Source organism: Marmota marmota, unplaced genomic scaffold (assembly GCF_001458135.2).
Source record: "Marmota marmota marmota unplaced genomic scaffold, marMar, whole genome shotgun sequence".
Lineage (NCBI taxonomy): Eukaryota > Metazoa > Chordata > Mammalia > Rodentia > Sciuridae > Marmota > Marmota marmota.
In genome coordinates, this window is record NW_026000026.1 from 6,230,173 (window position 1) to 6,244,240 (window position 14,068).

The following is a 14,068-nucleotide window of genomic DNA, read 5'->3' on the forward strand; positions in this document are numbered from 1 at the left end:
GTGCAGGGACAGGGACTGGACCTCGGGCTCCAGGAGGGCCCCTGCCCAGGACCTTGGCGGCGAGGCCGAAGCAGCCGCGGGGCTCCACGATCCTCTCCAGCACGTGGCACTTGACGCCGGCCGTGCTCACGTACTCGTACACCACGCCGTGCTCCAGGCTCACGTTGTCCACCGTCAGGCTGACCACCGGCCCGTCCTCGCGCAGGCTCAGCTGTGGGCCCAGGGACAGCAGGGGCCAGGCTGGAAGCCAGGGGGCAGGCGACACTGAGGAGGGCGCCGCGCCACGCAGCCAAGCCCTGGCACCCGCACGGGACGGGAGCCTCAACCCAAGGGCGGCCGGAGCCCGTTCCAAGGCGCTGGCTGCCTCTGCTGCCTGCTGCCGTCCACCCCGCCCTGGAAGAGCCTGCCCACCTGCCCCCACACCCAGTCCCACAGGTGGGCAGGACACTGGCACAGAAGAGGACACCCACCCTGTCCCTGTCGCGCCCCCGCCTCCCCCTACCAGAGTCTGGCTGGTCGTCCTCCAGGGCCCCCGTGTCCTCTCCGGGGGTCTCCTGGCTGGCTCGCGCCTCCTGGGCGTCCTCGTGGGTGTGGTAGATCCAGTGGTAGAGGCCCTGGGAGGAGTCGCTGTGAGAGGGACCGCCAGGGAGGAGGGGACGGGGCCAAGGGGCCACCCGCTCAGCTCTGGGCCGGTTAGGGACACTGCCTTAAAGGAGCCTCCCAGATGTCCCTGGAGCTCCCAAGGCCCCCGGGAACGCCCCTCGGCCTGGATGGCGCCCGCCCCACCACTGCCAGGGGAGGGAGCCTTGGAAAGTGCCAGCACCCGTGTCCCCAGGCCAAGTCACAGTCTGGCCATGGACACCTAGACAGACAGCAGAGGGGGGTGGACGATGCCACCCTGCCTAGAGCCCCCGTCCCTATCCCAGAGCTGGGGACCCAGGTGGGGGGTGGGGGCAGTCCTCTGGTGCCCTGGGCAGAGCCCCCTATGCTGCCCGCACGTCTCCCCAGGGAGGGCACCCAGCCCCAGCCGCTCACCAGCGCCTCCTCTCCACGACTCCGGAACGCCTGGAAGTGCTCCAGGACCTCCTGGGCACCCTCGCTGGCCACGTTGTTGCCGTTGACCTTCAGGACACACTGGCCGGCACACAGTCCGGCAGCCACGGCCTCGGAGCCTGGGGGAGGAGCGCTTGAGGCAGGGCCAGGGCAGCGGGGCGCAGCAGGCAAGGTAGGCCACCGGAGGCACCCGGCCACACCTCCCCCTGGAGCCAGCAGTGGCCCCCGAGTGCACAGAGTGGGACCTGGCACCCCACTTCACAGGAGAGACGTACTCAGAGGGGACAGCTAGCCAAGGCCACACACAGGGGACCCGGGTCTGAATCCAGGCTCATGTCACTCGAGAGCTTCGTCTCCCTCATTGTCCTGCACAACCCGTGGTCCTCCACCAGGGTCAGCCCGTGTGGCCAGGGGAGCAGAGGCTCAGGAGGATCGGCAGCCTCGAGGCCACCTGGCCAGAAGCTGGGGCTTGAGCCGGCGCTACCAGTCGCCAGGTGCACCTTCCTCCCGCGTCCCCTGGGGTCTTGGGGACGATGTGACTTGCAGACAAAGACTGAGATTCTGCCTGTGGTGGGCAGGTGACAAGGGCACACCCTGCTGTCCATGGGACCATCATTCAGGACTCCTCCACCTGCTGGGCTCAGGGTCCTCACTGCTAAGAGGGGACGAGGATCAAGCCACTCACAAGGTTCCTGAGAGACCAGGGAGTTGGTACAGGAGGCGTCCAGCACTGAGCCTGGCTCTGGGTGCTTTCTCAGAGGTGGAGGAAACACGAAGAGCCGGGCCAAGGCCGTAGCCCAGCCCTGTTTTGAGACAAGGTCTCACCAAGTTGCTAGCCTTAAATTTGGGATCCTCTTGCCCCAGCCTCCTAAGTTGCTGGGATTATAGGCATGTGCCACCATGCCCAGCCAACCTTTCCTCCATGTAAGGTAACAGTCTTGAGTATTTTGTTATAGTAACGGAGAGCTGCTGGCACACCCATGAACACTACCACAGCTGATCACTACACGCTGCGGTGCTCCAGGGCAGGGCTTCTCCCACCGCCTGGGCCAAGGAACTCGGCTCTGTAGGGCCACCCTGGGCACTATGGGGTGACAGCTGCATTCCGGTCTGCCCTAGAGGCTAATGGCACATCCTCCCCAGTTGTGACCACTGTAAACATCTCCAGTCCTGCCAGATGTCCTCTGGAGAAGGAGGCAAGTCACCCACAGTCACAAATCACTGCTTTAAAGATAAATAACAAGCTCACTCTAAAATGTTCTCCGTTTCTCAGGAGCCCTCTGTATGACGTGCACTTTCTTAGTGAACGGATATTAGAGGTATAACTCTGACCTCAAAAGTGACCTTCAGAGTTTAAAAGGAAGCTTTGGGTATACAATGCTGGGCCCAGTCCTGCAGACCTGCCCGTCTCCTCTCCAGGACAGAGTGACTCCTGAGGCCACCAGGACAAGGCACTGCAGAGAGCAGAAGCCCCCAGCTGGTGGCCCTGGGGCTGCAGCATGGCTCTGTGGGACCCTAACTTCTCCTGACACGCCCAGTCTGGCTCCAGGGCCAGTCCCTGCCCCGCAAGGCCGAGCCTGGAGAGCGCTGCCGCTTCAGGGACGAACAGCGCCCGTCACCTTGCTGTGGTCCCCACGGCTCCCTGGTGTCTCAGGCTGCTCCGCCCACGTGTGGTTAGTGTTCCCAAGTCTTAGCTTCAGGAAGGGAAAAAAATGCCAATGGCACCTGGGCCGGCAGAGCTGGGTGCACGGGTCCCCATGACTCTGAACTCTGGGGACACAGACAGCCCCAGGCCAGAGCTGCTGCTGGTCAGCAAGGCTCCTGCTCACCTCTCCCCACGGCGAAGACATAGGGCGGGGCGGCTCCTCGGATCTGGAAGCACAGGGCCTCTGGGTGGTCAGGGACTTTGATGGTCCTGCCGCAGGCACAGTGACAGGGTAAGGCCATAAGGAAAGCAGCTTCCTTCCCCATAACCTGGGGCCACCCGGGGGAGCCCCTGCCTGTAAGGCTTCTGGGAAACTCAGCCCAAAACAGGAGCGGCACCAGGAAGCCCAGTCCCACATGAGGGGACACTCACTCTTTGGCCTTGGTGGCCACCAGGAGGCGCAGGGGGCGGCGGGAGCAGAAGCACTGGTTGAGGAGGGACTCCACCTCCGAGAAGGGCCGCAGGAACACCAGGTCCTCGTTGATGGAGTAGATCCTCCTGCCCACCTGCAGGCCGGCCATCTTGGGGGCAGCAGAGGACAAGCGTGTGAGTGTCAATACTGCCATCCCCAGTGAAGGACCCTCCCTGGGTTCCTCAAGGACACGGACAGCCCAGCGGGCCAGGGCGGCTCCCCCAGGGAAGCCCTGCAGGGCCTGGGGCCTGGGTCTGGACACAGCTACAGGGGCCACAGGTGGCCTGCCCGGCTGGGTGGAGCAGGGGGTCTAACAGGGTGGCCACCTCGTGACTGCCCCTCTCATAAGGCTCTGGGAGCCTGGGCTGCCTGGCCTGGCAGCTGCAGCCCCACCTCCCCACCCAGGAGAAGCTGCGAGTCTGGGGCTCAGATCCCCTCCCATCCCTTCTCCTCCAGACCATGCCCAGGGGACAATGAGCTCCTCCTGTTCGAGCCACCAGCTCATTCCAAAACTGCTTCAGAACTTGAGTGTGTCCTGGGCCTCCACACAGCGCCAGCAGGGGGCGCTGGTGGGCTGCACCAGGACAGCGCTGAGCGCCCCAGGGTGTCTGGCTCCCCAGTACCTGCAGGGGTCCTGGGCCCAGTTTCCCGATATGGACAAGAGAGAGCAGCAGCCCTCATCCCCAGACCTGCTAAGCTGCCCTCCCACCTGCACAAGCCCCTGCCAGAGCTGCCCTAAGGCCTCACCTCAGCCAGCGAGCCCCTCTGGACCGACTTCACCACCACGGCCTTGTTCTTCTCCTCGATGTCGAAGCCGTAGTCCTCCTCCTGGGGCAGGATCTGGGGGCCCGAAGCAGAGCCGGTAAGGCAGGAGGTGCCCAGGACACCCCACCCCGATGCCCACAGGACTGGGATCCTGTTGTCTCCTCATGCCCCAGGGCCACCAGGGTGGGGTGCAGATGAGGGGCCTACAGCACAGCAGCCAGACCAGGCCAATACAAGCCCCACCTGCACACAGTAGGCACCTGAGGTGAGGGCACCACCTGGCTCCCGCCAGAGCCTGGTGTGTGTTCAATCTGTCACCCCTTCCTCCTGCCAACCCAGGGACAGTCCCCTCTCTCCACACTGTCTCCCCATCCACTGGCATACCATAGGTGCTCAATAAATGACTTAATGAATAAAGCAGACTGTGGGAGTGGAGAAGCAGCTCAAGGAGCAGCAGCCCTCTACTGCTGGAAGTAGGCCCTGGGGCTCCTGGGGACACAGGGAAATGGGCACAGCCATGCAATAGCGTCCAGGGAGCCGCGCCGGTCACACACGCCAAGCGCTCCGTGGGTACGGCAGACACGCTCCCCAGCAAGACGGACTGGACAGTCCCCCTCTGCAGCTGACCGCAAGGGAGGGCCAGCCCGGGATCAACCGCAGACCGCGGTGCAGGCTGTGAGCAGCTTGAACTACAGGACAGCAGCTAAGGGCTGGGGCCTGCCCTGGGCGGCCGAGGGCCACACTGGAGCTGAGGGCTGGACACGGGAGTGGGGAAGGACCCCAGGCAGCAGCCAGCGGGCCACGGCGCTGAGGCACTGAAGGGGGAGGAAAGGGCTCAGGTGGCTGGGGCCGGGCGAGGACAGCACCGGAGGTGGAGGGGAGAGGCAGAGTCCCCCAGGCCACGCTGAGCACTTGCAGCCCACCCTGGGTGTGACGGGGAGCCCCAGAGAGGAAGGAGAAACGGAACCCACAGAAGGCACTGAGCGTCTCCACACCAGGCCGACTCCGGCTCTGACCTGGGCAGGGTGAGCAACCGGCTCTGAGCCCCTGTCCACCACCCGCTGGGACCATGCAGCAGGAGGGGCTGGTGCTCACTGGTGGGCAGAGAAAGAGGATTTGGGGGGCTAGGCGGGTCAACTTCCTGCACAGCTGTGAGACCTCCCTGAATTGCAGAGGTATCGACAGCCACTGAACACAGGCAGGCGCCAGTCTGAGACCCAGGCTCTGGGGGGCAGGGGAGGGGCTTTGGGAGGCCGTCCCCAGGCACAGCGCCAGGCTGCAGCAGCCGGGAAGACAAGAGAAGCTGGAAGAAGGGGAGGGTGTCCAGCACCCGGACCTGTGTGAGGAGGGCGCCTGGGCCATGCAGTGACCTGCCCTCCGGCCACCTCCAATCCCACAGGAGGCCTGGGAAGGGCGGTGCCCAGGCCCAGCCTGCTCCTACCAGCAGCCGCTTGGCCAGGATGTTCTCCACGAGCTTGAAGTCGTTGCGAAGCTGTCTGTTCTTGCTGCTGGTCCCCTCCATCTCCTCGTCAGCGTGGAAGCGGAAGTACTGGGACTCGTCCTTGAACTCGCTCTTCTCCAGCACTGTAGACCCAGACACACAAGCCACAGTCAGACTCACAGCCACACGTCAGCCACACTTGCCACCTGGCAGCCAAGGGCTGGGGTAGCCCCACACAGGTTTGGTGTGTCCCAAACCCCCTGGCTGCTCAGGGTGTGACGGGCGTCAAGGCCTGCAGAGCCCTCTGCAGATGGGACTCTGACTTGGGAAAGAGTAAGCCAGACCCCTACCTCACACCACACACCAGGACTCCTGGGGGTGGAAGACCTGCTTGTGAACAGTAAAGCCACAGCCGGCCAAGCACACGCACGCTACCTCGGGGCTAAGGCAGGTATGGACGCAAACCAAGGGGTCGGCAAACTGAGGCTCCAGGACCCACATCTGGCCCACTACCTCTTCCTACAAATAAAGTTTTATTGGAAAGAGCTCCACCACTGTCTGCAGCTGGCAGCTCTCCAGCCACAATGCCAAGGTTGGACAGGTGTGACAGGTCACAAGGCACACAGGGCCTAAATTCCCACTATCTGACTCTTTACAGAAAAAAGTGCTGACCTCTGTACCAGGATGAGCCAGGAAAATGCACACAAGAAACCAGATGCAGCCCGAGGCCATGGCTTAGGGTCACCAGGCACCTCCGGGCCAGGCCTCTGTGGCTGTGCTTAGCTGGTCTACCCCTTGGGCAGATGGAAAGGCTGTTGCAGCCTTTCCACAGGTGGAAAGACCAACGCCCAGGCCGACAGACAAATCCATCCAGGTCAGGGTCAGCAGCCGCACTGGGGCCCCACGCAGGCCCCTCCTTTCCCTGAGCTGGCCCCCAGGCCTGTCAGCGAGGGCCTGTGAGGTTAAGGTAGCCAGCTGCCTGAGGTTGGCGGGTCCCTGCGGCCAGGAGAACCAGCTGCCTAGACGCACCCCTAAAGACGGGGGATCTGGTGGCTGAACAGAAGGCAAAGGAAGTGTTTCCTCTTCCTGGTCCCCAGGACACTTTGCCAGGACCCTACCTGTCTGGCCACCATATCACCTCTTTGGAGAAAACAGACACACAAATTGCTACTTTCCCCAGAGTGGGGAGCCAGGAGGGCGGGCTGGCTTGGCCTCCACTGTAAACACGAAGCTAGAAAATTCCGGGAGTGGGAGGAGAACGCAGTGCTGTGTCCTGCTGGCATGTCGCGAAAAGGCAGGGAATCCCCAGGTGAGGCCCAACCTAACCTCTCTGTGGAGGCCGCTGGCCAGGCTCTGTGAGCCACACAGACCTGGAGTCAGGTCCCCTGCTTGGCCCCTTGCTGACCCTGACCATATGCTCGTCCAGCCTCATCCACAGGGAAAAGAGCAGACAGCCTGTATTTGCATGAGAGGGGACCAGCCTGGGGGTGCCTCTCTGGGACAGCTCAGCTCCACTACAGGAGGTCCCGCCAGCCCCACTCTGTGCCTGCCCTGCACTTGGCCAAGGCCGCAATCCTGGGCTTGGGTTCTTTTTCCTATTTTAGCCTATTTTTGAGGTCGTGGCAGGGACAGGAGAACAGGGCCGCACCCTGCAATTTCCCACCCCCCAGAGCATCCAGACTGCTGGGACCCCCCTGCGGAATGTCCTCTCCCAGCAGCCTTCCTGGAATAGCAGCGGGGGTGGACCCCTAATTACCCTCACCCACAAACAAGAGGTCCGGCCCAGCTGGCTGGTGGGCGAGCAGAGCTGTCGGGAGGCCCCAGGGGCACAAGGGCAGCTTCTGGGCACACTGAGCCAGGGCAGATGGGTGGCCTAGCCTCACGGGGGAAACGAACGGCAGGAAGCAGTCCCGACCCCACAGAACCATGGCAGATGGCAAGGCCTCCCGGGAAAGCTGGGGAACTGAGGCCGAGCGGGGAGCCCCCCAGAGGCAGGTCCCGCCCCGCCCACCAGCCAGAAGGCAGGCCTTGGGGCTGGAACACGGTGGCCCGTCCCTGGTTCCCTAAATAAAGTTTGACGGCACACGGCCATGCCCAGCTGGTTCAGTGCTGTCTATAGCTGCTTCTGTGTTACAAGGGCAGAGAGTGGCTGTGACAGGGACCCAGTGGCCCGCAGAGCCGAGAGCACTTGCCACCTGGCCCTTCAAGAGAAAGTTCCAAGCTCTGAGTTCATCAGAAGAGCGGCAGCTGGGGAGGAGCCGGCCGAGGGTCTCCTGACCCAACACTCTCCCACCTCTGTGCCACCGCCTGGCCCTAGCCACGTGGCCCTGCCCTGGACCTCCTCCAGGCTCCTGCCCTGCCCCACAGACTGTAGCCAGAAGGTTCCAGAAGAAACCCAAGTCACCACTCCCTTCTGCCCAGAACCTCCGGGGACTCCTGCCTCGCTCAGAGTAAGAGTCCAAGGTCTCTTCACTTGCACCACCTGGAACGTTCCAGAAGATGTGCCCTTTCTGATTGGGACACACACAGAAACGACTGGGACCTGTTCTGCTCGTTGCTGTCCCCAGGATCTAGCACCGAGCCTGGGACACAACAGGCACCGGCTGGAGAAGAGTCTGGAAGGCCACGTGGGCTCAGCCACAGGCAGGAAGGGCGCCTTGACATGGGCCCCCCGGAACGGCGCAGGGGGCTGGCGGGCAGCAGGAGCCGCGCTCTGAGTGACGGGCGAGCCGGGCGGGGAGCGCTGGGCAGAGGCCGGGGAAGGGTTACCGTGGTGCATGAAGCCGTTGTTGCACAGGCCCACGCCGAGCGCCACGGCCTCCTCTCGCGTCTGGCAGTCTCCCTGGCATGGGACAAGAGGGGCACAGTGGCATTAGGTGAGCTGGCAACTCTGAGCCACAATCCCGCCAGAGCCACCGCCCACATCTCCTCATCCACGCTGTTCCTTTAAGTCCCCTTCCACTTGAGGCTTTGTCCCTGCAACTGAAAACTTGCCAACTGACACCATCAGAACCATGGTTCCTCTCAGGGCCACCTGGGAGCGACCCGCCTCCCTCCGGAAGTCTGGAGAGGACAGGCCAGTGCGCAGGGCACTGTAGGGTTCTGCCCCAGCCGACCTCCCTGGCAGACTGTCCTGAGCAGGACCGTGCTCAGGACACACCCCCACCCCAGGGACAGACAAGGAGTCACCATCCTGCGGGGCCATGGGAACCTCCCTGCCCAGGTGCAGGACACCTGAGGGGAGGAGGCAGGACAGGAGGCAGGTGTGTGCTTCTTCCCAGCAGCGGCCCCTGAGGTGGTCCCCGGGGCTCCCCCTCCTCAGACTTCCCTGGCGCCTGGCTCCCAGGTGTGCCCCACCTCCTCCCAAGGAGCCCTGTCCCCTGCCACCACCACCCCCGCTAAATTATCCAACATCATCCCTGTTGCCTGCAACCCAGATAATCTCAACACAGCAGCAGAGAGAGAGTGGAAGGGCAGCGGGGGGACTCGGGCAGAGGACAGCAGGACAAAGGCCCAGAGGTGGGAAGGAGAAACCAGGAGGAGCAGGGCAGCCAGGGGAGCAGCCAGGCAGGGGCAGGGGACAGGGCTGCAGTCCTGCAGTCTGTGGACTGAGAAAGGAGCTGGGGAGGGGAATCACTGGCAAGAGGCCCTCCAGCCGCCTCCCTCCCCAACAACTGGCCAAGGAGCGGCAGAGGGTTCTGCGGTCCTCCCTGCCAGCAGCCTGGGGGTGCAGAGGGCATTTTCCCAGGTGCAAGGGACACGGCTGCTCTATCAGAGGTGGCTGCTGCTGAGCACATGCCAGGCCCTGAGCCAGGTGGGGGCAGCTCCAGCCTTGGGTTTACTGACCCCAGCCAGACAGTGCTGGAGAGCCAGCGAGCTCAGGCCAGGCTGAGGGAGGGCCCCGAGGGGCTGCATCCCGGGCAGCCACCCCCAGCTGCCAGGGATGGCAGGAGGGACATCCAGGGTCCAGGTGGCGCAGGCCCAGCTCAACAGCCAGGCAGGCAGGGCAGCATCTGGCATCCACCTGGCTTCTGGGCAGCCTGGGCTCCCCACCCTGAAGGACCTGGGGCAGGTGACCAGCGAGGTCCCTCACCACAGCAGGGCGGGCGCAGGTTAGAGTGACAGGTCCTGGATTCATCACCTGAGAGCGAACCTGTCATCCTGGGTTGGCAGTCACCACTGGGGGCATTTTGTCCCCTGTGGGGAGAGGCACAAGCTACATCAGGCTCAGAGGCCATGTATCTCACTGCCCACTCACGGCTCACTCTCGGGATCCAGCCACGCTGGCCCTGCTGTGCACGCCACCCCCCTGGGGCCTTTGCACCTGCTCTTTCCTCCACCTAGGGTGCCGCCCTGGGCTTTTCAGGCCTCAGCACCAGGTCACCTGCTCTGAGTCCTCCCCTAATGATCCTAGTCCTCTTCAAGCCCTCCCCCACAAGTCCTCCCCAGGAACACCACCCGTCCCTCTCACTGCCCAGCACACTGGGGCTACTGTAGGGTGGTTAGGGAAGGCCTCAGAGCAGGTGACCGCGTGCTGAGGCCTGTTCTGTTTAAGGTCTGTCTCCCAGTAGAGTTGGCAGCGTGTGGGCAGGGCCCTGGCACTGGCCCGTGCACTCACATGGCCTCGCGTGGAAGCCCAAGCCTAGCCCTGATGGGACATAAAACATGGAAGGAAGCGGGGAGGGGAGTGACCTTGAGACCGCTCTGCAGGGTTCTATGCCCCTGAAACAGGGGGATCATCCCGCCACACCCCAGAGCTCTGGGGGATGAAATGAACCGCTCCAGGGGTCCCGCTGGGTAGGGGGCAGCAGAGGTGACACAAGGCCGTGGAGCGGTGGGAGAGGCCCTCTGCGTGAGTCTGAAGGCCTGGGCAGGCCTCTCGTGCCGAGCACGTGCCAGTCTGGGTGGTCAAGTCAGAAGCAACCACCACGCCTGAGCTGCCTGACAGGGGAAACTGAGGCACGGCAGGCTCTCCCCACCACCAGGTCGTGGCTGGGGAAACTGAGGTGCACGGGGTGGTCGGCGGCCCAGGACTCTGTCCCTGTTCAGCTGTCACCCTCACCCCTGGCCTCTGCCTCTCCTGCACTAGCCCTCGCTGCCCACGCTGAGCCCGGCTGCCGTCGGCGCCTGCCATCTGCCTGGGAAGGGAGTTGGCAGAGCAGGCGGGAAAAGTCCCGCCAAGCCACATGGACGTCGGCACACTCATGCCCTCTGAGCCTGGCTCCGTGGCCTGGCCTGGCCCCACTCACTCCAGCCCCAGCCCCAGCCCACCAACCCTGCCCCCCTGGGCATCTAGGAGCCTGGGCAGCAGGGAGAGGGGAGAGCGTGAGCCCCTGTGCTGCCCGCTGTGACCGTGGCAGTCAGCTGACCTCTCTGAGCTGCAGTGCCTCACCCGTGTTTGTGCCCATCTTCGCCAAGGTCTGCACCCTGGAGTGGTCCATGCACAGATAACCAGGGCCACCGTCAACACAGAGCATCTTTACATCAAGGCACCACAGCCCTAGCCTCTATAGTGTCCTACGACTATGTGCCCAGAGGCAAGTTAGGGAACCCCAGCCTCAGTTCCTCATCAGTAAAACGATCAGGGCCATACCTTCCCCAGGCCATTCTGAGGGTTAAATGAACTAGGAGGAGAGCAGGTCAGAACTGACCCTTACCCTCAGAGCTAAAAGACTCCCCGTCTGGGTAGTGAGTCCGGAGCCCCTCGTGAGCATCAAGGGAGGAATCCTGAGCAATCCCAGCTTCTCTCAGAAATTCCTGTCCTTTTACCCACAAACTGGTTTAGGGGATCCGTCTGGCCAATGAGAACTAAGCAGAAGACCATGGGTCAAGGGGCAACTGTGAGAAGTTTTCTCCCTAATGTGAAAATTGAAAAAGCACTTTCAAACTGAACTGCTGCTGGCTTTGGGCCATAGTTCATTATAAATGAGATACCTGGAGGTGTGGCAGCCATTTGTGATTGTGAGGCAACTAGCAAGAAGCTAAGAGAACCAAACAGAAAGGTGCATTTCAGGGTGCAAACAGCATTGCTGGGTTCTAGGACCATGAACTCTGAACATTTAGTTATCTAAGAGAAAATGCCTTTACTGTGTTAAGTCCAGTTCCTACTATGAGAAGACAAAAGCATTTCTAACTGATCCAGCAGGCGTTCAACTGACATTTTGTCCCAAGGAGCAGAATAACCTACAAGTTAGAAATAATGAGATGTCCAGAGGGAGGGGAAGCCCCCTTGAGCCACTCGATTACATGTTCTCTGCTCGATCCTGCTGAGGTTCCAGGTGGGGATGGGCCTTTGATGTCATATCCTGTCTTGTTGGTTCCAAACACTCCTCAGACCTGCCCCACCCCCAGCCTTTGGAGAAACATCTACTTTTCCCTGTGACACCAGCAGGCTGTCCCCTGGCACAAGTGGAGTCTGGGAAACATGAGGCCACAGAGTCCATAGCAGAGAGGCCCGGGAAGCTCAGGGCCCCAAAGCCAGGGCTGTCTGGGCTGCGGCCAAAGCACCTGAACTACAAAGCAGGCACCCACGTAGCAGCTCACCTGCCCGAGGCACAGCTGCCCGAGGATCACCTGCCTGCTGCACACCTGCCCGAGGCTCACCCGCCTGCTGCACACCTGCCCAAGGCTCACCCGCCTGCTGCACACCTGCCCGAGGCTCACCTGCCTGAGGCTCACCTGCCTGCCGCATACCTGCCCGTGGCTCACCTGCCTGCCTCACACCTGCCCAAGGCTCACCTGCCCGAGGCTCACCCGCCTCCTGCACACCTGCCCGTGGCTCACCCGCCTGCTACACACCTGCCCGTGGCTCACCCGCCTGCTGCACACCTGCCCGTGGCTCACCTGCCTGCTGCACACCTGCCCGTGGCTCAGCCACCTGCTGCACATCTCCCCGAGGCTCAGCCACCTGCTGCACACCTCCCCGAGGCTCACCTGCCTGCTGCACACCTGCCTGTGGCTCACCTGCCCGTGGCTCACCTGCCTGCTGCACACCTGCCCGTGGCTCACCTGCCTGCCACACAACTGTGAGGCCAACTCTCAACTCTGCAGACGTCCCCACTGCTGTCTCTTGGTCTCACTATTCCATGCCCGCGAATCCCCTGTGGTTTCTTTAGCCTTCTTCGCTGACAGAACTTGGGCCCGCCTCGGGTCCTCCGCAGGAGGCGAGGACTGCACTAAGAGCTACACTCGCCAAGCAATAACTCTCGCCAGGCTGTGTTTTTTAACAGGTGGGCAACCTGAGGCACAGACAAGGTAACCAGCAGCCCAAGGTGACGCAGCCAGGAAGTAGCAGAGCCAGGATGTGAACGGGTCCGCCTGGCATGCCTCTGGGCTGACTGCACACAGTCCCCAGGGGGCAGTGCAGTGGGGGGTTAGAGGCCCTGCGCTTCTAGACAGCAAGTCTGACCCCAAGGCCAGGGTCTGGCAAAACCCCCCGATTTCTCGGTCCCACTGTTACAGCAAACACTGAAACACACCCACAGTTCACACTAAGGACAATCTGTTAGCCTGATTTTTTGTGAAGCACTTTTCTAAACCTACTTTTGAAGTTACTTGGTGCCGAGAAACATATAAATTGAGTCTCCACAGCAGTCTTCAGTCATTTGCTCAGTGTGAGAAAATCCAGCCAGCAAAACTGTGGTTTTTGAATGGAAGGAACTTTTTATCAACACTAAATTTAACAATTACTCAAGCTGGCTTACAGCTCCGCTCTGCAGCTGGTTTCGTGGTTTGGTTTGGCTTGTTTTTAGTACTGAGGATTGAACCCAGGGGCTCTCCACTGAGCCACACCCCCAGTCCTTTTTAATTTTTTTTATTTTGAGACAGGGTCTCACTAAGTTGCTGATGGTTTCACTGAATTGTTGAGACTGGCCTCAATCTGTGATCCTCGTGCCTCAGCCTCCTGAGTCACTGGTATTATGGGTCTGCACCACCAGGCCCAGCTTCGGTAGTTTAACTAGACATTCATCCATTATCATGTTGCAGGGTCCCATCTTTTAGAGCTGTACGTCCTTTTCTCAGACCATGAATGAACATTCTGTGGGCTCCCTGAAAGATTCCCAGAATCAGGCAGAGTTCTGGATGGGTGAGATGGTCCCAGCCCCATCCTGTCTTTGCCGTGGTCAGGCTGTGCCTCCTGGAACCAGGCCCTGGCCTTTCTGGGCCCCATCCCTCCCCTCTGTAAATGGGTTGAAGGCCACGGTAGGATAATGGACAAAGCCCAGCCAGGGCCTGGCCAGAGGAAACCCTGTTGAATGACCATTAATAGGAGCCATAAAGAAGGAAGGACAGGCAGGCGGGCTTGACCGCTGGACCTCAATGGAGCAAACAACTCTGCAGGGTCAGCAAGATTGATGGAGAGATGTCTAAGCCTCTGCTGGCCTCGGGCTTTCTTGAAAGGAAGACCCTGGCAAGAGGCTCCAGTTTGGTGCCAGGGTGTGAGAACAACTTTCTGTTCTTTACAATTACCTGGTCTTGGGTATCTGGATACACACAGCATAAATGGAGTAAGATGTGTATATATACTATTTATGGGACCTTAAGAACACAGGAAACTCTACAACTCGAGGACATGTGCTAAGTGACATGAGGGGGTCATAAAAGGTTGATATGGTAGGATTTCATTCTCAGGTGGTCCCTAGAGTAGTCAACTCCAGAGACAGAGCCCAGATCCGGGCTGGAGGGTGGCTAC

At 61.4% G+C, this 14,068-nt stretch overlaps 1 protein-coding gene across 1 annotated transcript in view; it reads right to left on the reverse strand.

The window, feature by feature from the left end:
* Window positions 1-14,068, reverse strand: part of Prex1 (phosphatidylinositol-3,4,5-trisphosphate dependent Rac exchange factor 1) — an 88,837-nt gene that overhangs the window by 19,874 nt on the left and 54,895 nt on the right. Inside the window, exons 14-21 of the mRNA XM_048811936.1 lie at window positions 8,146-8,222; window positions 5,377-5,519; window positions 3,918-4,010; window positions 3,131-3,279; window positions 2,883-2,968; window positions 1,036-1,172; window positions 503-614; window positions 53-240 (exon numbers count right to left, since the gene is read on the reverse strand). Coding sequence (XP_048667893.1) covers window positions 53-240; window positions 503-614; window positions 1,036-1,172; window positions 2,883-2,968; window positions 3,131-3,279; window positions 3,918-4,010; window positions 5,377-5,519; window positions 8,146-8,222 — 985 coding nt within the window. The remainder of the gene's footprint in view (window positions 1-52; window positions 241-502; window positions 615-1,035; window positions 1,173-2,882; window positions 2,969-3,130; window positions 3,280-3,917; window positions 4,011-5,376; window positions 5,520-8,145; window positions 8,223-14,068) is intronic.